Source organism: Panthera onca, chromosome X, assembly GCF_046562875.1.
Source record: "Panthera onca isolate mPanOnc1 chromosome X, mPanOnc1 haplotype 2, whole genome shotgun sequence".
NCBI classification, from domain to species: Eukaryota; Metazoa; Chordata; class Mammalia; order Carnivora; family Felidae; genus Panthera; species Panthera onca.
In genome coordinates this window covers 31142426-31166711 of record NC_138357.1, presented here as the reverse complement: position 1 = coordinate 31166711, position 24286 = coordinate 31142426, and the positions used below count along the sequence as shown (strand labels likewise).

The 24286-nt window shown below is 52.0% G+C and overlaps 1 protein-coding gene across 9 annotated transcripts in view; it reads right to left on the bottom strand.

The window, feature by feature from the left end:
* SEPTIN6 (septin 6) overlaps positions 1-18069 on the bottom strand; it is a 66624-nt gene extending 48555 nt beyond the window's left edge. For 6 of the 9 annotated variants that reach the window (XM_081792305.1, XM_081792299.1, XM_081792303.1 and 3 more), the window contains exons 1-3: positions 17912-18018; positions 12097-12177; positions 3659-3773 (exon numbers count right to left, since the gene is read on the bottom strand). In XM_081792305.1, the coding sequence (XP_081648431.1) occupies positions 3659-3773; positions 12097-12156 (175 nt within the window). In that variant the 5' untranslated portion in view covers positions 12157-12177; positions 17912-18018. Of the gene's footprint in view, positions 1-3658; positions 3774-8602; positions 8658-12096; positions 12178-17911 lie in introns of those variants that run through there. The other 3 variants (XM_081792300.1, XM_081792301.1, XM_081792302.1) reach the window with 3 other exon arrangements.
* Positions 18070-24286: the final 6217 nt, after the last annotated feature.

The following is a 24286-nucleotide window of genomic DNA, read 5'->3' as shown; positions in this document are numbered from 1 at the left end:
TACTGTATCTAGCTAGGATCATGGGACCTTTGCAATTTCCAAAGCCAAGCGACTAGTATGCGGGGTTTTTTTTTGGTCAGGGGAGTGGGAGGGCGAGGGGAACCTCATCCCATTCAGTAATTATCATCAACCATAGAAAATCTGCTCGAGGGGAGTCATGATATGCCCACACGCATGTGCCTCGCCCTCTGAAAATAATAACTGTGCAGCACCTGGGTGGCTCAGCCAGTTGAGCGTCTGACTTGGACTCAGGTCATGATCCTGTGGTTCGTGGGTTCGAGCCCCACATCCGGCTCGCCGCTGTCAGCCTGTCAGTGCGGAGCCCGCTTCGGATCCTCTGTCGCCGTCTCTCTGCCCGCCCCTCCCCTGCTCGTACTCTCCCCAACCCAAAATAAAAATAAGTATCTAAAAAAAAAAATGGGGCGCCTGGGTGGCTCAGTCGGTTAAGCATCCCACTTCAGCTCAGGTCATGATCTCACGGTTTGTGGGTTCCAGTCCCGCGTCGGGCTCTGTACTGACAGCACAGAGCCTGCTTGGGATTCTCTGTCTGCCTCTCTCTGCCCCTCCACCCCTCAAAAATAAGTAAGTAAACTTTTCAAAAAATGTTTACTTATTTTTTGAGAGAGAAAGAAGAGAGCGTAAGCAGGGGAGGGGCAGAGAGAGAAATAGAGGATCCAAAGCAAGCTCTGCCCTGTCAGCACAGAGCCTGAGCAGGGCTCAGACCCACGAACCGTTGAGATCATGACCTGAGCCAAAGTCGGACGCTTAACCGACTGAGCCACCCAGGCGCCCCAATAGATAAACGTTTTTAAAAATGCCCTGTGAAAAAAGAAGAGAAAATCCTTTGGGGCCATATAGTCTATGCCTCAACAGAATCATTTTATAACAGTCATTAAGGGAGTAAACCCAATAGTTATGCACAGGCGGTAAGCATGACAGAATGGCCACGGAAAGTCCCGCGAGAGAAAAGGTCACCTTCGGCAGTCAAGCTGCGGACCCTTCACCAAGTCAGCGACAGTACCCGGCCCCATGGCTGAGCTGAGATTGCAGCCTTTAGAGCCATTCTAAACCACACGTGACCTTGGCCCAAATTGTGGGTTCTCCGAGCAATGACGGGGTTGTGAACACAGACAGAGAGCAGGATGCATGAATCACAGGCTGTTTGGGATCAGGGACGGGGAATGAACTTAACCCAGGCCAGGTTGGGGGCATTCAATGCAGGCGCCTGCGGCGCCAAGAGAGGGGCTCGGAGGGCTATTTCCGTGACCTGGCAAGCAGGGAAAGAAAGAGAGGGGGTGGGTCTTCGGGGGCGAGGGTCTCTTTCCGACTCCTCCCCTCCTGAAGGGTCTGGGGCGGTTCCCCAGCAGGTGCACGCGGAAGCAGCTGCAGCCGTCCAGCACCTGGGTGGGAACTGGAGGACAGGGGTTTACTATTTCTCCCACCCACTGCCTGGAGCTCGGCTGCCTCCTCCTCTGGGCCCTAGGGGAGCCCGTGGTCCCCAGATCCCATTGCCCTTCACCTCTCGCCCTCGGAGAGCCGTTCTGATTTACATGGCCTTCCTCCTGAAGCTTTACTCACCCACCCAACTGCACTCGGTTGAAAGGCTGCTGAGGGCGGGCCTGTCATTTCACCTTTCATCTCCTCAACTTCAGTACAGGTCATACGGAGCTCTGGGAGGAATGCCAAGGGAATCCAATATGTCTGTGCGGAAATCTTTCAGTAATCAAACATTATGCGAAATAAGTTGGCCAATAGCCAAAGACTGGAGAGGTTTGGCAGTGCTAATATTGGATGTGATGGCACCTCGCGGCTGATCACCGTGGCTTCTGTTGATTTTGTGTCCTTCTCCTAACAGCATCTCATCATAACCACGAGCAGGCTTCTGGCATTTGAAGAATTAATGGCCTCGCTGCGGACTCTAAAGGCCCATGACGCGTCATTCTGTAAAGCACACATTTCCATCTCACGGGCTCCCAAGCTGATGTGTGGGAGTGAGTCATTCAGCTAGTGAGTGAGCCTAGCTGACTGCCTGTCGTCCATACTGAGAAGTGGCCTTCTTCTCTCTTCATCTTCCAGTGGGCAGTTACTCACCTACAGAAAACGATCTGACAAAGGGTGCTAAGGGCAGAGGAAAAGAAAAATAACAAGTCCTAGAAAATGAGTGAGCTTACACAGAAAACAGGACTTTAGGGGCGCCTGGGTGGCTCAGTGGGTTTAGCGTCTGACTCTGATGTCGGCTCAGGTCATGGTCTCACGGTTCATGAGATCGAGCCCCGCGTCGGGCTTTGCACTGACAGCACGGAGCCTGCTTGGAATATTCTCTCTCTCTCTCTCTCTCTCTGCTCCCACCCCACTCGTGCTCATGTGCTCTCTCGCTCTCTCTCAAAATAAATAATAAAAAACAAGAAAGAAAACAGAACTTTAGACTACATTAAAAGAGTAAAATATCCAATTCAGCAGTGGTTCAGAGCCTCAGTGAGAATGAGTTCCCCATACACTCTCTACAAAAATAAGAAAGAGCAATTGGCCAAAGTGTGTGAGTGTTCCAACCAGCGGGAAAACGGACTCTATTATGGTATTTATACAATCGTTAAGGTTTAGAAGTAGGTCGCTGAAAATACGCAGGTACACTTTACTGCACTGTGGAGCGAAAATTATATGCTGTGATTGTGTTTGCAAATTTGGGATTTTTTTAAGGTCTTAAGGAGAGATTCTGAGAGACTGTCAAGGAGCTGTTGCTCCTCGGCTCCAAAGTGCCTTTGTATTCTCAAAGGATGTCGCCCCCCCGCAGTTCGTAGTTCGAGAAACAGTGGGAGGGGCCAAGGGGGCGGGCCAGACCTGGGGCTTTGTCCTGGCTCCACCACTTATTCCGGGCTGCCTCCCCTGACTCTCTACTCCTCCCCAAATGTCTGGGTCTCCACCTGCCCCGTGAAGATACAAATGCCACTCGCTCCCTCTGCTCACTTCGCAGAGTCCTGGTAAGGACTCAAATTGCTACCATGCTGAAGTGTTTGACAAGGATAACGAGTGGTTCCTGTGGGCTTAACTCATTCATTCATTTCAGAAACATTCCTGAGCTCTCTTTGTGCTGTGATTGGCACATTCGAAGTGACTAAGAAGACACGGTCCCCACACTGGAGACTAAAGGTCCAGGTGGAGACAGGCTATAAGAGAATAAAAGAACTTGGCGCTCGGCTGTATGGTCCCTGAACTTGAGCTCCAACTGTGGCAAGCACAACAGGGCTGCAGAGGAACAGACAGCCCCAACCCACTGCCCACAGCTGGTGGGCAGGCACCCTTCCACAGCCACTACCTCCCCCGCCACCCAAATTCTGTCCGGCTCCGGTTTTCTCAGTCCAAAGGAACTTGACAGCCGTAGCTGAGCCAGCCAGCACCCTGACCACATTTCCACAGGGTGTCACAGCGCTCAGTTTCCCCCAGGGTACGGCCACGCCTTCTGGTCTGGCCAGGGGAAAATATAATCACAAGCCGGCTGCTTACAAAAGCAAACAGAGGGATAAAAGAGGAAGAAGTGGGAAAAGCACTTTTGCAAATAGATCAGAATGGCTCAGTATTTAACCTAATTACCTGCAAAGCCACATCCAGCCATTAAGGATCCATATTCTGTAATAGAATTTCCTGCTATGGAAATACTCACCCACGCACAGGATGTTGAAGCAGAAACCCTGGCTGACTGACTTATTCACCAGCTGGTCGGGCAAGCTGTCAAACCCCACATGTCCAGCCAGGGGGACAGTTCGGCAGCCTTCACCCTAATTTGGAAGGGGAGGGAGGGGAGAAAAGGAAAATGTGCTTAAAAGCAACCTGGGTCTCACTTCTCATCCAAACGATCTCCGAGCGAGGAAGTAACGCTCGCCCAGGCCCCGTGTGTCTTATCTTCCCATAGCTACTCCCGGCTCCAAAGCAGAATGGCTTAGAAATCACCACCAGCTTAGAAATCACAGATTCTTGGGGCACCTGGGTGGCTCAGTCGGTTGGGCGCCCGACTTCAGCTCAGGTCATGATCTCGCGGATTGTGAGTTCGGGCCTCTGTCAGCGCAGAGCCCGCTTCAGATCTTCTGCCCCCCTCTCTCTGCCCCTCCCCCGCTTGAGCTCTCAAAAAGAAATATTAAAAAAAAAAAAAAAAAAGAAAGAAAGAAATCACAGATTCTTAGGTACGGGCATCTCCAGGCTCCGCGATGAATGTCACCCTAGTTCCAGACACGACAAACTGCAGAGGGGGCTCACGACAGGTGGGAGGGCGGGTTCAGGGGTTCACGGACTTGGGTTAACTCTTGCCTCCACCACTTACAAGCTGGGTCACCTCTCGGAGACCCCGTTTCCTCCCACGTCTGTCCTAGGAGACAGGGGGTCTCGAATGTGCCACAACGTCCAACGAGCTTTAAGCACAACGCCTGGTCCTTGCCTCTGTGCTCAGCGAACATTACAACAGGACTTCAAAAAAGCAGTTAGTCCTGTCTCGAGGGCATTTTGGGCAACCACAAAGGTGGCTCGGTGTAGAGGTTAAGAGACTAGGCTTTGACCTCTGACAGGTCTCCGTGTGAGAATCCTGCCTCCTTCACCTTCTGACCTCGGACAAGTTACTTAACTTCTCAGAGCCTCCCCACCTGTAAGATCGGGGACGAGTAGTTCCTAGCTCATAGGACAGGGGCGAGGAGGACACAGGATAATGTTCCTCAAGCACGGAACACGGTGCCTGGCCTGTGGTGGGCACTCCGTCAACAGCAGCACCTGTTTCTCTTGCACTGTGAGATCACCCACGTACTCGGACTGCCCCAAATAACACGCGATGCCATGGAACGCCTGTGTCTCCCCCCAGCCAGAGAGAGCGGCCTCCAGGCTTCCGCGGGACCCCTGGTCTCCACAGGGGTCGGCCAGGCCAGTCGCAGCCCCGCAAAGCAGAGGGCCTTTGCTTCCTTCACCTGCTAGTCCCAGAGCTTCCTATCGTTAATGGTTTTACACCAAAATTTCGGTAAACCGGAAAGGCGCCAAGGGCAGTCCAAGAAGGGCATGGCTAGTGCCAGGAGGCCCGCACCGGCATCCCGGGCTGTTTGTTCTAGCAGGCCGTCTTCGTGGTCGACTGCACCTGCTTTGAGCCTAGGTCCCACGGAGAGGGATGGGCTGGGCCCCCTCAGCAGGTCTTCCAAGAGCGAGAGACAGGATCAGGGCCGGGAGCGCCATCTGGCAAGTTCATTACCTTCACGCGTCTCACCCCTCCCCCCACACTCCCGGTGGAGTATTCCTGACACAGCCATATGCCACAGTCTGAGTTGGCGTATTCTGGACCCCAGAGGGGCGCCTGTAAACAGCTGGGTTTCATGCGTGGCCCACACCACTCGGGGCTTGTTCTACACACACCCCTTTCTGCTTCCCCTCACCCTCCACCCCTTTTCTCCTTTTTCTTAAAGCAGACGAACGAAGGTGGAAGTTTCCCACCGTTTGCTCTCGGTCCTCGCCACTGCAGGGGAGAGAGACTTAAGGGCCAATATGCTTTCTCGATGGATCCTCCTCCGTAGCGGGTATCGGAAATTGGGACAGACTCAGAGCTGAGGTTTCCTGAGTCGTATTTTATCGCCCCTGGCTGCCTCTTCCTGTGTCCAAATTCAGCACCGTGCAACTCTGGCCTCTGGTCCAAGGGCCAAAAGGAGAGGAAAGGGACTTTTCAAACTGAACGCAGTGGAGAGATGGGGCGAGCCCCACACCTGATGCTTAAAGACTTACGTCATTGTCAACAAAAACTCACAAGAACCTCCCCTTCCCCGTTACCTCCCACCTAGCACAGTGCCGTAGAGTAGAAGGAAGCGCGCATGGGCTTTATTCCCTAGGCAACGGGGTGTGGGGGCCCTTTGAGTGTCTTGAGCGGGGAGAGCCATGATACAGGTTTTCGAAAGATCATTCCAGCTGCGGGGGTGTTTGACTGACTGATTGGAGGAGAGAGCGAGCAGAGGCAAGAACACAGAGGACTCCACTAACACGGACCTGGCAGAGAGGCATCCAGGCACCGTGCCAATACGTGCTGGTTGAACTGAGCCGATCTGACTTGGGACTCAGGAGGGAGGAACAAACTTGAGAGATGTCCTAAAGAAGGGCGATCGCTCAATCAGCGATTGGTGAAGAGAGGGTGAAGGGACAATCAGAGCTCTAAGGCTGCAAGGTTCTAAGCCTGGGAGCTTGGATTGGTGATGGCACCACGGACAGAAAAGAGAGAAGCCAGGAAAGGGTGCTCGCTTAGTGGGGAAGTTGAGGATTCTGGTTTTAGATAAGCTATTACGAAAAAATTACGTGCTACCGGGCTTTTTATTTTCTAAAAAGTACGCAAGGTGCACTGTAGAAATTGTAGAACATAGGGAAAATTGTAAAGGAGAAAACAGCAGTCACCTGTAACAGCACCCTCCAGAGATAACCACTGGTAATATTTACATACGTTTCCCTCCGGTCTGTATACCTTTTGTTTCTTACAAAATAGGGATAATTCTGTATGCTCCTTTACAAAACCTGGCGCGTAATATAGTATGGACCTTTTCTTGAGAACTGAAGCAGACTTCTAAAACACTATTTGTGTTGGCCATATAGCATTCCATTGTAGGAATTCACCATATTTTCTTAAGTAATCTTCCGCTGCTAGACATTTAACGTGTTTCCAAGTTTTAAACAGTATGAACAATAATTCTCATTCTTACAGGTGTGCATAGATCTTTGATTATTTCCTTAAGTTAAACCCCTAGAATTGAAGCCTGCTGGGTCCAAGGGCACACACATTTCAAAGACTTCAGTACAGGGGCACCTGGGTGGCTCAGTCCGTTAAGCGTCCGACTTCGGCTCAGGTCATGATCTCACAGGTCGTGGGTTGGAGCCCCGAGTTGAGCTCTGTGCTGACGGCTCAGAGCCTGGAGCCTGCTTCCGATTCTGTGTCTCCCTCTCTCTCTCTACCCTCCTCCCCTCAGGCTCTGTCTTTCTCTCCCTCAAAAGTAAATAATCATTACAAACATTTTTTGAAAAAGAAAGACTTCAGTACACGCTGAGGAATCACTCAACAGAGAATAAATAGTACAAAGGTCTACTTCGGCCACCAATATGCAATAGTGTCTGTTTGCCCACACTTAGACCAACACCAAGTTTCTGAGGCTTTTTAACCACTGGGAATGGAGTCATTGAAAACTGGTATCACAACATTTAGTTTGCACGTGAAGGGGAACATTCCTTTTATTGTGTATTCTGTATTGTGTATCTATACACGCATTGTGCATATGCACACATGTATGTGAGTTGCCTATTCAAGTCCTCGCCCATTTTTTAGAACATAGGTGTCTGTCTCTGTCTTCTGGATTTGTAAAAACATTTTATATGGTAAGGACAATAAGGCCGTTTTGATTTTCTGGTGAGATATGCAAGAGAAGAAATCTAACAAGTACTTAGCAATATGGGATTGTAGGCTCAAGGAGAATTCAGCACTGGGGGATGAATTTAGAAGTGGGAGGAAATTGGATGTGTTCTTTAAGAGACAGTACAGGGAGAAAAGAGCTAGGCATTGAATGCAGGAAATGTCCATAAGTAAGGAATGGAAGATGAAAAGGATTCTTCCAAGAGGGGGGAAATGATCGGAGAAGTTGGAGGTGACCCAACAGTCTTCTAGCACCAGAGACCAAGGTTGAAATGAGGAAGAATTACAGAGAGCTAACCATTAGTCTGGATTTGATGAAGGTCACTGGTGGCTTTAGAATCCCTATTTTTCTCTGTATCTTTTTACCCAGTGTCCATCCAATACCCCAAAATTAACTGGAAGGTTATGGAGACTTGGAAGCATGGGAGCTGGTTACTGTGTTCTTCCTGCTAAAGATTTAAGCAGCAAACTGTTTAAAAATATTTATTTATTTTGAGAGAGAAAGAGAGCACGTGCACAAGTGGGGGAGGGCCAGAGAAAGAGAGAAAGAAAGTATCCCAAGCAGGCTCCGCACCACCAGCTCAGAGCCAGATGCGGGGCTCGATCCCATGAACCGTGAGATCATGACCTGAGCAGAAACCAAGAGTCAGACGCTCAACCGACTGAGCCATTCGGGCACCCCTAAGCAGCAAACTTTTTGTCTCAAGGCTTAGAGTCGAGAAAGCTTCAAAAATGTATTTGTATATATATTTCCTGCTTTAGGAAATCCTGTCTAGTGAGCACTATTCACTCTTGTTTTGATGAATCTTATAAGATGTCAAGGTCATCTTGAGTATCAGTTCTCATTGTTCAGAGCTAAATATGTGGAGGGAAAAAAGGACATCGGACTGAATGTACACTGACCCCAGGACAGCTCTGGAAGTTTCTTCCCCCTCCCTCACTAAAGTTCTGCTATCTCATCTCTCTCCTCTTTCTCCTTAAGGTGGCCTGATGAATTGAGGTCTTGATTACAATGTGCACCAGAGAAGATGGAAATGACAACCCAACGCTAATATCTCAAGTTATCACCTGAGTAGCAGGTGGTGTCACGTTCAAGGCTTGAACTGAGAGGCTAGAAGGATCACAGTCAACAAAATGTTAAAGGGCCCGTCTCCTGTCCCCCTGCAACCTCCCCTGGGAATCTATTCTACAGAAACTCACGTGTCTGTGCAAAGATCCACGTATAAGGAAATTCATCACAGCCTCGGTTACGATACTGAAAAACAAGGGGGAAACCCACAGATGTCTGATAATAGAAAAATATTGAACTAAATTGTGATACATGCATAGTCTGGAATATTCTGCAGCCATTGAGAAGAATGTGGTAGGTCTGTATATTCTGATGCAAACATCTCCAAGACATATTTATATTGTAGCAAAAAGAAGCTCATAGTACAATAAGCACAGTAAGAGCCCATATATGCAAAAAAAAAAAAGCCCAATATATGTGTATTTGCACATAAATGTATGTGAGTGCATAGAAAGGGGACAGAAAGGAACCCACTAAACCAGGAACGGTGGCTACCTCAGGGGAGCAAGGTGGAAATGCGGGGGTGGGGGGGGCTTCCTCAGGGGGACATTCAACGTACTTCTGTATTGTTTGATCCTTTTACAGCATGAATGTATTCACACATTACCTGTGTCATTTAAAAACATGTTTAGTACAAGAAAAGAGTTCTCACTCAGCTTTGCAGCAGGGGTAATTAGGATGCAGAGTCTGAGAAGAGCTAAAAGAAAGGCAAAATGAAAGAGGGCTCCCTCGAATCGAGAGAGCCCCCCCTCCCCTCCCCTCCCCAATTCCATTTCCTGTTTTCTCCCCATCTGCAGTCACCTGCGGTTTGAAATACGTTATACCACATTTCATATCACAGGCAGAAGCTCTGCTCTCTTTCTCTTCCGCCTCCTCCCCTGAGGACACACGAATCTCATTTTTTAATTGAATATTCAAAGGTTCGCGTTACGAAGAACGAGTTATGGCGGTTCCAGCTGTGCATCTTTCTTTCACTGCTGTTATTCTGAAAATAAAGAGTCCCATAAGCACCCAAGGGGGCAACCCCTGGCCCCTTCTACCCCCCCCCCTCGCCCCGCCCCTCTTCCAACCTTAGTGGCATAGGAAGCAAACAGTATATGAGGCCCTTGGGAACTGAGGGTGTGTCAATATCAATGGAGTTTCTGGCCTCCTGTTTCAAGCCCCGTGGCTAAGTCAGTAGCTGACGTTCTGAAGGATGAGACCAAAACCAAAAGGTTGGAACTCATTGCCGACCACTGGCCTTTCCCTAAACTTGCCCCTCTGGCCTCTCTGCACCTCGTCGTAGACACACTGAAATAGGATTCTCTCGTGGGCCTGATCTCTCACACCTTCCCTTTTCTCCATCATAGACCCTGCAAACCTTCAGGATGATCAAAATCAGTGAATAGTTCAGTGATGCACAACGGAATATTAAACAGCTGATACAAATATCTTCTAAGAATATTTAATGACAAGGGAGCACCTGGGTGGCTCAGTCGGTTAAGTGTCCGATTTCGGCTCAGCTCATGTTCTCCCAGTTCGTGGGTTTGAGCCCCGGCGTCAGGCTCTACGCTGACAGCTCAGAGCCTGGAGCCCACTTCGGATTCTGTCTCTCTGTCTCTCTCTCTCCCTTTCAAAAATAAATAAACATTAAAAAAATTAAAAAGAGGGGCGCCTGGATGGCTCAGGCAGTTAAGCTGACTTTGGCTCAGGTCATGATCTCACAGTTCGTGGGTTTGAGCCCCGTGTTGGGCTCTGTGCTGACAGCCCAGAGCCTGGAACCTGCTTCAAATTCTGTGTCTCCCTCTTTCTCTGCCCCTCCCCCACTCTCTGCCTGTCTGTCTCTTAAAAATAAACATAAAAAAAATGTTTAATAAAAAAATTAAAAAGAATATTTAAGGAAAAGGAAAAATGACCACCAGATATGATCAAGCAAGTAACAAAACAAAACCCCAATCATTCTAATCATGGGGGGCGGGGAGTGTATATGTATTTTTGAAAGCTTGGAAGAATATTCAGGTGGCCCTTGAACAACACGGGTTTGAAGGGCCTGGGTCCACTTATACGTGGATTTTTTTTTTCAATAAATACAAGGTAGTCCTATAAATGTATTTTCCTTCCCTTATGTTTTTATTAATAACATTTTCTTTTCTCTAGTTTACTTTATTGTAAGAATATAAGTATATAATACATACAACATACAAAGTAGGCGTTAATGTTACTATTTATGTTATCAGTAGTAAGACTTCCAGCCAGCAATAGGCTGTTAGTTATTAAGTTTTGGGGGAGTCAAAAGTTATACGTGGAGTTTTGACTGTGTGGGGGTCAGTGCCCTTAACCCCTGCAGTGTTCAAAGGTCAACTTTACACCAGAATGGTGACAATGGTTACTTTTGGGTGGAGGGAATGCAGGTTGTTGCTTTTCTGTGTTTCCCAAATTTTCTACAATAGGCATATTTTACTTTTGGCGGGGGGGCATAGTTTACTTTTATAACCAGAATAAAAAGATTCCTTTCTAAAAAAGATTCTATGATGATACTTTCCTAGGCAGGAAAGCAGCCTCAGCTTTCGTGGCAAAATCTTCAGCTACAAGTACCAAAAAAGGTGCTTTAACATACAGATAACTAGAAAATTCGGTTAAGTATTCAGCCCGTTTGGGGCAAATCCAGTAGATGAAACTCTGGATTTTAATACACCAGATCAATTCCCGAGTGGCTTTTCATTCTATAAAAGGACTCGCAGCAGGATTCCACTAAATGGCCAGCTCTCCTGGCGCATTTAAGATGGGATTCAATAGACAGAAATTCAGCTGTCGCGTACCTCTATAAGAAAACAATGGCAACACACACCCACCTGGACAGACTGTCTGAAGGGCTGTTTCTATTCCACTTAGAGAGACCCTGCTGAGCTAAAAGCACAGCCTTGCCTTTTCCACAACTCTGTCTCGCCACCCAGCTCAAGGAGTCAAAGCAGGGAAGAGATGGAGTTAAAGTGTGCCACCTCGGTCGGAAGCAGAAGCAGGCAAGAGCCTCAAAGAAATTCAGCTGCGGGACCAGGAAACACTCAGAACCACACAAGGTTGGAGCTGGTAACGCCCTTCGGGCCCCGACCCACTCCGACCCGCTCGTGTTACAAAAGGGGAAACAGAGACTCAGAGAGAGGAAATGACCTGTCCAGAGTCACAGAGTGATTTAGTGGCCGAGAAGTGGTGCCCTCACATTTGTGTGGGCCTGATGACAGTCCAGAGGGAGGAGGGTCACGGAACACGACCTGGAACCCTATGGGCTCCGCAAGGCGGCGGCTCCCACCCACGGAAGGCAACTGAGGCAGCAGAAGCCATGGAGGGGCTGGTCCTCCTCTTCTGGGTTCCCTCTGCCCTTTCTCTCCCTTCGGACTCGGGCCTAAGCCTCCGGCCCGGGGCCACTCAACCCAACTGGCCAGATTCTAAGTACAATAGCTCTACCTCAGGCCAGGGGTGACCCCTGCTCAGGGTGGGTCAGCCTCTCCCACAAGAGCCAGACTTCAAGCCAGGCTCTTTAAACAGAGTTTTCTAGGTGTTCTGGTCACTGTTATGTCCAATCTGCTAAAAAAAAAAAAAAAAAGAAAAGAAAAAAAAAGAAAAAGAAAAAGAAAAAAGGTTTACTCACAGGCCTCTGGATGAATGCCCAACTGTCCTCTAGGGAGCCTGAATTTGCCTCTGCCTCCATCTGGTCTCATTTAAAGTGGATCTGAAAAAACCCAGTTCCTGCCTCAGCGCCGGTGTTCAGAGCTGGGGGCCTCTGCTGGGAAAGGAAACCCAACACTACCTCACACCTCATCAGGGTCGCCAAAGCGGGGTTCTGCTCCCGCTCTCACCCACCCCAGGGTCTTCAATGGGGGGGAAGGGTCAGAGGGGGCCCTGGCCAGAGAAACCGGAGCCCTGAGTCCTGTCCCCTCGGAGGCCTGCAAATCTCTTCCCCAGTCCCCTGTGAGTGGAACGGATGACCCAAGCCCAGGGCGAGCTGAGAGCACGTGGCACAATTCAGCAGATGGCTGCCTTTAATGCGGAGACACAGGACAAGAGGATAACATTATTTCTCACCCTCCTGAGCATGTGGCCTCCTTCCTCTGTGCAAGCAGCGGAGAAACCCACGGTTTCAAATCCCAGCAGCAAAAGCCTTCTCCTGCCAAACCGAGGAGGAAGGGTCTGTGTTTCTAATTTATTCTGCACCCCCCCCCAAGTTGTTACTTAAAATAATCCATCATTACACGGCTGGTGGCTCCAAGATTTTTATTTAAAGCAATATGGAAAGAAAGAAAAAGAAAGAAAACCCACACGTAACCCGTGGCTGTGCTATCTGGGATTTAAGCTGAGGATCTTTTTAACATCACCGAGTCTTCAAAGAACCCAAGTATACTCTTCTCCGACCCCTGAGTGTGCTGGCGGGGGTGGGGGAGAGGCGGTGAAAAGAGGGGGAAGTTGGGGTAATGGCAGGATTTTTATTGCTTAGAAACATCACGAAAAGGGCAGGTTTGGCTTATTTATTTATTTATTTATTTATTTATTTTTTAATGAATCTGTGTCATCTGTTATGTGTTTCATTGTTTCGTCCACTGACCAGCGATATCGCTTTGGACTAAGTCACTTGGTCTCCCCGTACCCATAAATGAAGAAAACAGGAATACTTGTTCAGGAAGCTGTTGGGAAAAATGAAATACAGATGGAAGCATTTGGAGATCTTTGAAAGAAACATGTTATACTTATCTATGGTATTCTCTGTCTTCCTCTTCTCTTTCTCTTTCTTCAATGGGGTCTTAAAGTACATGCAACTTAAAAGCCCTTCTCAATTGTTCATGCTAATACGAAACCACGGCTCTGATAATCCAGAAACCCAGGCAAGTCCAGAAATCAGTCCTATTTAGTTTTGGAATACCTTTTTCCAGGGGGCTTATCTTCCTAATTAGTTTTGCTCAGACTAATGCTACGGGTTTGTTCCCTTACGGCACACAAAGGGAGGGGCCATGCTGGGTAACAAAGCCAGCAATTAACAGAAAATTTACAGCAGAGACTCCACAAGGTAAATGCTATGCACATGACTGCAGATCAAAATCTCATTATGCTATACAGACAAATCGCTCAGGCTGTAATGCAGTTTTGTAATAAGAACACCGCTACCACTCAACATTTCCGGGATTTAGGAAATGAAAAGAAACGGGTCTGATTCCTGCCTGTCATCTGGAAGCTTTCGGAGGGCACGGTCCTGTGTGCCTCGGCACCACCATATCCCCAGCACCTGGCACAGGGCCTGGCAGAGTTGGTGCCCAACCAACTCTGTTGGAGGAATGAATGAATGAGAACAGAAGCGTGTGAATTAACAAATGAAATGTCCCCGGGCCCGGGAGCAGGGTGAGAGCTCAAGCATCTTCACACCTACCCCTTTCTTAGCTGAAGCCCTCAGGAAGCCTTTCCAGTCACCCACCGCCCCTGTTCACGGCTGGATTAGGTCCACTTGTAGTGAATTCTCACAGTAGGCGGCAGCTCCTTGTGCGGCATGGACCACAATAATAATCACATGGCTATTTAAATCTGCCTCCATTATTAGATTGTAAACTCCCTGAGGGAAGGGCTGTATGCCTTTGGTGGGGGGAGGGGAAGACATTGTCGTCCCCCCCCCTTTTTCTTTTGAAAAGTCTCAAACACATAGAAGAGTTAGAAAAATGGTACAATGATCACCCATATACCCTTGACTTAGATTCAATAACTTGTTCTATTTGAGGCCATGTAAGTTTTCGTCTGTGCTGTATCCTCAGTGGAGGTATGGGTACATACTGGGGCTTTGCTCTCCCGGGGTCGGGGTATAATATTACTTTTAGTGTGAGGTGGTAGATATGGCTGAGGCTGGAGCTTCAAGGGAAATCAAGGGTTAGGTGCCATTTGATAGCAAAGATCAGAATGCAGAGACCAGCTTCTCCCCGCCTGGAGGCGGTTGCCCTGAGACAGCTGCCCCAGACCGACCCCAGGTAAGGCAAAGTTAGCCCCTGCAAGATCCTTCATTAGGGAGAAAGACCATTACTGGGCTGCCAGTGGAGGAGAGCATCATTGCCCACATTGTGGGATTGGTTCAAGCCAGAACCAATGAGCCGTTCTTTCTATGGGACAGCACTTACAGTCTGGACCCCAAAACACAACATTGAAAGAAACAGCTCGATGAAAGAGCCAGAAGATACCGCCCCTGAGGCCTGGGCTGTGCCTTGCTTGGTTACCATGGAGAAGTCATATGACCTCAAAGAGTACATCCTGGGGCACCCAGGTGGCTCAGTTGGTTAAGTGTCCAACTCTTGGTTTCGGCTCAGGTCACGATCTCACAGTTCGTGAGTTCGAGCCCTGCATCGGGCTCTGCACTGATGGTCTGGGGCCTGCTTGGGATTCCCTCTCTCTCTCTCTCTCTCTCTCTCTCTCTCTCTGTCCTTCCTACGCTCTCTCTCTCTCTCTCTCAAAGTAAATAAATAAACTTAAACAAAAAAAGTATGTATTAATAGCAGCCCAAGCCACCTCACGGGCAGGGGTTGGGAGTGGGGATATCCCAAGAATCTTCTACAGTTCTCTATTTCACAGCAGCCACAACTGGTCTCTCCAACTAGACCATAAGCTTACAAGCCAGAGACTATGTCTACTACTTTTTTTTTTTTTTTCGTATAGTTGACCAGGGCTAGCCATAGTGCTGGACACTGAGCAGTCAAAAATAAACGTCTGTGGATGCAATGGAGAGAGAGTTTTGTCACACAGAATCTTTGTGGTGTTCATTCAGATGGGATCGGGTTGTGTTGTGTACGCCAGAGCTGAACTTCCAAGCTCTGTGCATGCCCAAAGAAGGGTCCTATCCAACAATTCTGTGGCCTGTTTTAAGTCACTAATGATGTTGCCTTACTAGCCATGGTGACCCTCAACCACACACACACACACACACACACACACACACACACACACACACGCCCCAGAGCAATGCATGTGTGGCACCATGTCCCGGAGCTCATTCAAAAGAACTCCTGAGCTAGGTTTATTCTCCAGACTTCTCTTTCCAAACCCTGCATGCATATTCCTTGGAAGAAACAAACAGCCATCAGCCGTCCAAGGTCTCCTGAGTTAATTCCATCTTCCCCAGGCGTATTACAACTTCTTGCAGACACAAAGAGCAGAGAGACAAATGACACATAAACAAGAGCTTTACAGCCTGGGGGAGGGGGGCAGGGAGAGTGACGTCAGTTTTCCCAGAAACCCATTTATCCCGATAACAAGGTTTCAAGTGCTTGGGCTGCTCTTTCAGCTTCAGAATCTGGCATACAATTAAGTTCTTCACCATGCAGTATGGGCAAGGCCAGCCAGAGCAAACGGGGACCATGCAAAGCAAACCAAATGGCCCTAAACCACCCCCAACTCCCATCCGCAGAACAAAGGGGACCTCCGGGTGGCCCAAATTGTGCCTGAGGTGAAGCACAACCTTCTGGACTGTTCCCCTTTACAACATCTGCCCTGCAATCCTAATCCAGGCAAGGGGGACTGGCGGCAGAGTATGGACAGGTCGATGCAAATTAATTAGCTGACAAGAAAAATCATTAGCGTCCTTTTTGGTCACTAAAAATGGAGCAAGTGTAATCCAGGAGAATAATCCCTCGACTTCGGCCATGCCATCTCTAAAATGCAGGTAACAGGGAGCAGAAAAGCTCTCTGAGAACCCTCAAGATGCCACAGCAATAAATATTACAGTGCTAATCTTAGAGCGAAGAGAATTCTCTCAAATTCCATGATCACAGAGCACTGTCTCCTATCTATTGGTCCTTGCACATCAACATAAAGAGCTGGGTTGAGGTCTACAGGGGTTGGGGAGGTCCAAATGAAATCACCCTGCCCTTCCAAACAGGGACCAGAGGGTGTCATGAATTCATATATATCCTGTAGAGAAAATGCTATCAGATTCTGGAAACAGATTTTGAAAACAAATCAATTTCAATGGCACCAGATACCTAGAGGCTTTTTTTTTCTTTCTTTTTGCACTGGAATTGCAGTGCATGGATTATTTCCCTGAAGAAGTAAGCCACAGGGTTTAAAAACTTGCGTGTGTGTGTGTGTGTGTGTGTGTGTGTGTGTGGTTCGGAGATTTCCATCAAGGAGCATTTGATGTTCTGGAATTTCACCTACCTCTCCTTCACTCTCCTTCCTCACCAAAGAGTGTAGGTAACTGTGGGCTTCTTAAAATCTCAGACACCCATGGATGAAAAGAAAGGCTAGATTGTTGCCCCAAATGGAATCATCCCCTCCCTGTACAACCACGCCTGTGGTCTGAAAACACAAAATAAAATAAATAAATAAAAACCAAACAAACAATCATGGAGCCTCAGGTCACTTCAGTATGATTTCTCTGAACATCCCAGGCTGGAAAACTTCAGTTCTTTAAAAGAACATTTTTTTTTTTTTCCAGAGTCTGCTGCCAACAAAAAGAGAGACGGCATCGCTTTTACAAGCCTCACACTTATTTTCCTGAGTCCCCGCAGAAAGAAGCCGGCTCCACAGGTTTTGGCATACCAGCCCAATTACACCGAACACGGAATCCAGACAGACACCCAGTGGCCCGCAAAACCCGGGTCAGGTAGCCAGAAACATGCCAAAATACGCAGCCAGCCACCTACAGGCCAGCGAACTGCACCCCCGCCCCCACCCCCGACACACACAAATGGGACCCAGAGGCAAACAGCACAGAGGAGTCGGGACACACGCACACACACCACGGGGGTGAGCGCACGCAGAGAAACAGGCGGACTCATCTAGGGTCACAGACAACCCGGGCGCCGCCGCCCGCCGGGGAGGCACGAGTGCGCGCGCGTGCACTCACACGCACACGGTGATACACACACACAGCCGCAGTCACATATGTAATGCACAAGGAGAAACCCTACCCCCCGCCAGTCACCTCCCCGCCCCCCTCACCGCTCACCGCCTCCTGCCCCAGGCTCACCCCAGCCCCGCGCCCCTCTTGCAGGGGAGGCCCGGGTCCCGGCCGGCGTCTGGGCTCCGGGGCGCGGCCCGGCGCCAGGAGGAAGCAAGGCCCGGGGGGAGGGGAGGGGGGGCGGGGGGGCCGGGGACCCCGGGGGCTCGGCGGCTGGCGCGGCCATTCATTCGGCAACGCCCAGCGGCGCGGCGGCAGCTGCAGCGAGGGAGGCGGCGGCGCTCGCTGCGGCTCTCGGGCAATGCAAGTTCGGCCGCCGGCCCGCAGCCTCCGCCGGGGCCCCCACCCGCCCGCCGCCACCGTTCCCGGGGAGCGGCCGGGGGAGTGAGCCGCTGACCCCGGGAGCAGAAGTCCCGCCGCGCCTCGGCTCCTGGATGCTGCCCGCTGCCCTCCGCGCCGCAGCGGCGGCGGCGGCGGCGGCGGCGGCGGCCGGGTCTCCTCCGCCCTTCCCAGGCTCCCGGCACCCCAGCCCCGCACTCACCACCTGGCGAGCTATATCGGTCGCTGCCATCGCTCCTGCGTCCGCCAGGGCTGCCACGGGTGCCGCCGCCACCGGAGCTACAGCACAAGAAACAGCGGAGCTCTACCGACAAAGAGAAAGTGTTACACTTCGGGCGCGACCAAGTCCGGTGGGGGGAGGTGCAAGGGAGGGGCCCCCGCGCCGCTGCTCCAACCCCAGCCTCCCCTCGCTGGCCCACCCCTTCGGAAGTGGGGTACGGGGAGGGGGCGGATTTCACGTGCCGCTTCCCCCTGCGGCGAGCCCCGTTCCAATTCTCCCTGTAACCTCGGCTGTAGGCCTTTGCGAAGGGGGGCGGGGGCTCCCCTCGGTGACCACGTCCTCTGCCCCCCCCCGCCACTGGGCTCCGTGGTACGTCCCGACCTCTGCTGAATTGTCACACCCCCCTGCTCTCGCCTTACATCCCCGAGTCCCCAGACCCCAGAGGCTGGGAGGGAACCCCCGCCCCTCCCCCTCCCGCGCACAGCTCGGCGGCTGAGCTCTGCAGTCGCCCCCCTCCACTCCTCTCCGTCCCCCGTACCCCCTCTTCTTGTCCTCCGAGATCTCCGGGTGCTCCGGAGGGAGCGCCTGCGGCTGGGGACTCGAGGCTCCAGCACACCTCCTCCCCCCGCCCACCCCACCCCCAGTGGCCCGGGAGTGCGGCTGGGGCCGGAGTCGGGGGGGGGGGGGGGGCAGCTGCGGCACCTGCCGCTCCACGGTGGAGCTTAGAAAGGGGGCAGTTGGGGGGAGCCGCACTGCGGCCCCGCAACTGAGCTGTGACGTGCGGAGTCTGGGACCAGCGGACTCGAGGTCCCCTTCTGCCCTGGGGTTTCCGAGCCTCGGATGCTGTGGACTATAATTTCGTGGAGGCAAGCTCACCACTGTGGGGTACTTAATACAGACGGACCCCACGCCTCCTCTCCCTACCAAGCCCTAGGCGCTCAGCGAGTGAGCGGGGGCTCAGACCACCACCCCCTTCTAGTGTCGGGGCCGCCGGGGAGTCTCAGAGGAGGAGCTTGGGAGCGAAGACCCCCCAGCTCGGTCGAACGGGAGAGTGGGAGTGACGCGGGGCGGCCTCCGGTGGCTCTGTCCCGCCCGGATTTCCCCTTCACCTTCGCTCAGCCCGGGAGAAGGCGACCGGCTGTGCGCAGTGAGAACCTCCGAAGGCGGAGGCTGTGCCAGCCTGCTTTCCTCTTCCTCCCGGCCAACCGCCGCCGCGGGTCCTCTCCCTTGCCCGCGGCACCCCTCCACCTCTCCGGCCCTGAAGCCCCCCGCCCCTCTCCCGGGAGCGGCTCCTTCCTAGCTCCCTGGGACTAGCGAACCCTGGCCCACTTGGCGTGCCCGAGGCTCCAGCGGCCGGACACCCTGCTCCGCTCCTCAATAGGGCTGGTGCCCTGGTCTCGGAGAGGCACCCAGACCCTCGAGTGGAACCCGGGACCGCAGGGGTAGGCCGGGCCATGGGCAAAGGCCGGGACAGCGAGGTGGCCCCGGATGGGGCGGAGGAGATGGCCCGAGAGCGGCCCAAAGGCGGGAGCGGCGGAGGGGGAGGCAGGAGGGAGGAAAGAAGAAAAACAGGAACCAGGGAGAGAGAAGGAGAGGGGACCCGATACAGAAGCCCAGGCCTGGGGAGAAGGAGGGAAGGCAGAGAAATGGGGTGGCCACATGAAGTGTCTCCCTGGCACTTGCTTCCACCTGCCGGGACAGTGCTTCTCACACTGACTCGGGGAGCTCTCTCCATGCGCAGTGTGAACCGGGACTCGGCAAAATGCATCCCCAGTGCCTAGTTCTGGGTAGGGCATCCAGGAAGTGCCCAATTAAACGTTTCCTGAACAGGAGGGCAGGGGATTTTGGATGGGGGAGGGGCGGGTACAGAAGAAAGACACACAATGAGAGGGTAGCAGTCGGGACAGTCGCGACGAGCCAAGTATTGGGGGCGCCCACTGTGCGCCCATCATTGCGCCAGAGACCCAGGAGAGGCCAAAGGAGAAGAGCCGGGCACAATCGGGGACCAGTAGGGGGGACTTAGGCAGACAGCGCGAGGCCTCAGGGCGAATGGTGATGGCTAGGAAGAGGGGCGGCTTTTGTCTCCCAGTCCCGCCGTTGGGGAGGGGGGGCGGGGGGAGGGCTGGGGCAGGGCCTGGTGGTGGCGCCAGGCCCTGGGTTGGGGTGGCAGCAACACGAGGGACCAGCGCTGTACATGAGGAACCGCCGCAAGGCAGGGCCCAGACCGGATGGGGGCGGGGAGTCCGAGGTGACCCGCCGCTTCCCGGCTGGGCGTCTGGGAGGGAGAAGGGCCCGAGGTCACTAAAGGATCTGGACATGGGTCTTGGGTGGTGGCGGGACGAGAGGCGCGCGTCTGGAAGCCAGGGTGAGAGCTGATACCCAGAGCGTCGGGGGCCGGGAGGAGGGCCGGGTGGAGCGGGGCTCCCCAGGAATCCTTCCTGCTCCCCGGCCCACTGCCCTCCCGCCCCAGCGCTCCGCGCTGGCCACAGCTCGGTCCATTTCAGCCCCTCCGGGGGCTACCTTAGCTCAACATCCTTGGCGCCCTGCCCACGTGACCCACTCGGCCCGTCGGTCCCTAGGGACCCTCAGAACCTCGGAGGCCTCCTCCAAAACGCTGGACCTCGCAAATTGGAACCAAGTGTGTCATTCGAGTGTCCTGCGGCCCTTTGTTCCCTCTAAGATCGGCCACCCGCGGCTGCAAGCCCTCGCTGGGGCCGGGGCATCCCCGTTTCCGTGGGATGTGGGTTGGTGTCTACGTGGGAGCAGGTGTGTCTGTGTCCGTGTCAGCGCGTGGGTCAGCTATGTGTCTGTGTTTCAGTATGTGTCCGTGTGTGTGTGTGTGTGTGTGTGTATGTGCAGAGAGGCCTCCACTCACAATGTTCTCAGTTGTACGTACCTTGCCTCACCCGGTACAGCGGGCGGATAACTGAGAGGTGTGGCTCATAATGCTCATTTCAGCCAAGAGGTTTGGGAGCTCACTGGGTTGGCGTCACCCAATCTTTGGCCCTGGGTCACCTGCCCAGGCACAGGGCGGGCAGGAAGGCTGAGGCAAGAGGGCCTGGAATGTCTGTCCCCATGGGTGAGCAGAGCAAAAGATCCCCTTCGTGAAGGGGCGTTGTGCACCGCCGTGAACACTTGCTCGTGGTCCCTGTGCCCTGGCAGGATCCTTGGGCCCAGCACAGCGTCTGGCAGGTGCTCAATCAATGTTTGTTGAGTGAATGAATGAACGGAAGCATTTAAATGTGGTGTTTTCAGTGTTTCCACTGTCCGCGAGGAAGCTGGAGCGCGCAGCGACTTCCCAGGGCCAGCAGGTGACTGTCATTAGCATGCTAATGTTGTTTGTGGAACCAGACTCCCGGGGAGGGGAAGTGGCTACCCCTGCTAGCTAGGAGTGGACCCTAATTGGAGCCAAGCTTTAGAAAGATCACTCAGACTGCTGGGGTGGGGGCGGGGGTGCTAAGACTGAATGGGGGAGGGGAAAGAGGGCAATGAAATGGAGCTGAGAGCTCAGGAAAGCCTTCGTCCTGAAATGGTGGCTTTATGGAAGCAGAAAGAGAAGGATAGCCACGTCGGGCGAGAGCGAAGAAGCTCGAGGACAATCCGAAAAGATCAGAAAGTTGGAGGGGGAGGACAAGGCAAAGCAGAGGCAAAGTGATCTGGGAGTAAACAAATCCAGATAGTGCTGATAGAATCAGAGACTCAGTTAAGGGGTTCAGCCAGGATGAACTAAGGAGTCCTTTGTGCCTTATTACCTGCCGCCCCGGGTTGTACATTCATTTATGCCAGCGGTTCTCAAAATGTGCTCTTTGTCTAGCAGCGTCACCTGGGAAGTTAGTAGAAATGCAAATTCTCAGTCCCCACCCAAGACCCACTGAATCTGAACCTAGAGAGGGCTGGGCCCCAGCAATCTGTGTTTGAACTCAATGCGAAAGTGTGAGAACCGGAGGGACGGGTCTACATGGACAGCATAAGGGTACCGAGTGCATTGGGTTGGGGAACGGGTGCCAAGAAACGTGCAGGGAGCTGGAAGGTTCTAAAAATAAACTTTGCTTCCTTTGCAATTTTACTCACTCGTTCCACAAATACGCACAAGCCCCCGTTGCACATCAGCCACTGTGCTAAGTGCCAGAGAAAAAAAATGGGTGACGAGAATCCCCACCGTGAAGACCCGAGGGAGCTCCCAGGCCAGTTGCCAGATACCCTGACAACCAGGGAGGTGAAAAATGGTATCATCAGCCAGGAGCCAGACCTTGGGGAGATAGAGACCCAGAGAGGTGAAGAGAAGCACCTGAAAGGACAATGCCCGCTCAGTTTGGAAACATGCCCATCGCAAATGGATCGGATGCTCACAGTGGGGAAAAAATAAAATCAGATAATGGCTAGAAATTGCTCTATTTTACCTTTTTTTTTTAACCATAATTTTTTCCTAAATCTTTGACAGATGCTCTTGCTTATCCGCTAGCAGGCGGCGAAATGAATGAACGAGAAGCAAATGAATATTAAACAGACGATCTCAGTATTGATCATGCTTAATTCAACAGTTTATTTTTTTCACGGACATCTGTGCTTGCCGCTATGATTTCATATTGCGCACACATAAGGTAGACGTATTTTCTGCTAGCAGAAGTATTCTTCTGAAAAGTGTTTCGTTTCATATGGCGCGATTTAATATATCAATTATTTCGTGGCATTCTGGAAAGGACACCAGGGCGTCCAAATGCTGTGCCATCTGAGCCAGTTAAAGAAACTGTCCCTCAGAGAATGAAGAGCCACTGAATGGTTTTGAGCAAGGGAATGATATGAATGGGTCTGTGGATTTTGGAAGGTCACTCTGGTGCCAGCTTGGGGGAAACATTGGAGCAGGGAGCGACGAACGCAGTTAAGGACTTGGAAATCAGAACACTGTTAACAGCAAGAAACGATGGCGTCAGTGACATGAGAGTGGAGTTTGCATGGAGGGAACAGAGTCAGCATTCGGGGCCACCCATTCTCGGTCGGCTAAGCGTCCGACCGGCTCAGGTCATGGGCTCAAGCCCCGCGTTGGGCTCTGCGCTGACAGCTCAGAGCCTGGAGCTTGCCTGGGACTCTGTGTCTCCCTCTCTCTCTGCCCCCCCCCCCCCCCCCCCGCTTGCACTCTGTCTCTCAAAAAATAAAATAAAACCTTAAAAAATTTAAAAAATGGTTTCAAATAAAAATAAAAGGAGCCACCCATTAAGGGCTCTGTGTGCCACGCTGAGGGTGCTGAAGTTCCAACCTGTAAGGACTAAAAGATTAGCCTTTGAGACCGTGTTTCTTCGTGGATGGTACCTGAACATCCTCCTGTGTCAGAATCAGCCACACGGCTTCAGGTGGATACAGAGGCCCGGACTCCACCCCGGACCTGCCGAATGGGACTCTGTTCGGGAGAAGAACAGGTTTCTCGTGAGCTTCCCAGGTGGCTGGGAGGTACATCCCCAGCTAGAGAACCACTTGAGGGGACGGCTGTTGAGCAGCGGCCTGACGCAGCGAGATCTGCGTCCACACCACACGAAGAACTGGTTGAATGAGGGCAGGACTAGAGGCAGGCAGGCCAGTTACGAGGCCACTCGAATAGTTCCAAGCCGGCTCCCCACGTTAGGCAAGAGCCAGAATTCCGGAGAAGGCTTCCCGCCCACATCATGATCTGCTGCTTCTCCTTATAGCCTGATCTGCACACACGGACTTAGACAAATGAAACGATTTCGTATTTCCTCAAACAATTCTTCTTTGTCGAAATGAGTCTTCAGCGGTCTTCCCAGAGTCACGGGGTTAATCTAAGATGCATAACCATAGAAAGTGCATGGCACACCTACTGTACCTGTGGCCCTCACTGCACTAGGCACTGCGGGAGGTATAAAGAAATGTAAGGGGGGGCGCCCAGCTGGCTCAGTCAGAAGAGCATGTGACTCTTGATCTCAGGGTCATGAGTTTGAGCCCCACACTGGGTGTAGAGATCACATAAAAAAATAAATAAATAGGGAGGCCTGCGTGGCTCAGTCGGTTGGGTGTCTGACTCTCTCTTGATTTCGCCTTGAGTCATGATCTCACGGGTTCACGAGCTCAAGCCCCGCGTCGGTCTCCACGCTGACAGTGCAGAGCCTGCTTGGGATTCTCCTTCTCTCCTTGTCTCTCTGACCCTCCCCTGCTCACGCTCTCTGCCCGTCTCTCAAAATAAATCAACTTTTCAGTAAATAAATAAAACTTTAATTAAAAATAAAAAGAGGGGCGCCTGAGTGGCTAGTCGGTTAAGTGTCCGACTTTGGCTCGGGTCATGACCTCGCAGTTCGTGAGTTCGAGCCCCGCGCCGGGCTCTGGGCTGACCGCTGGGAGCCTGGAGCC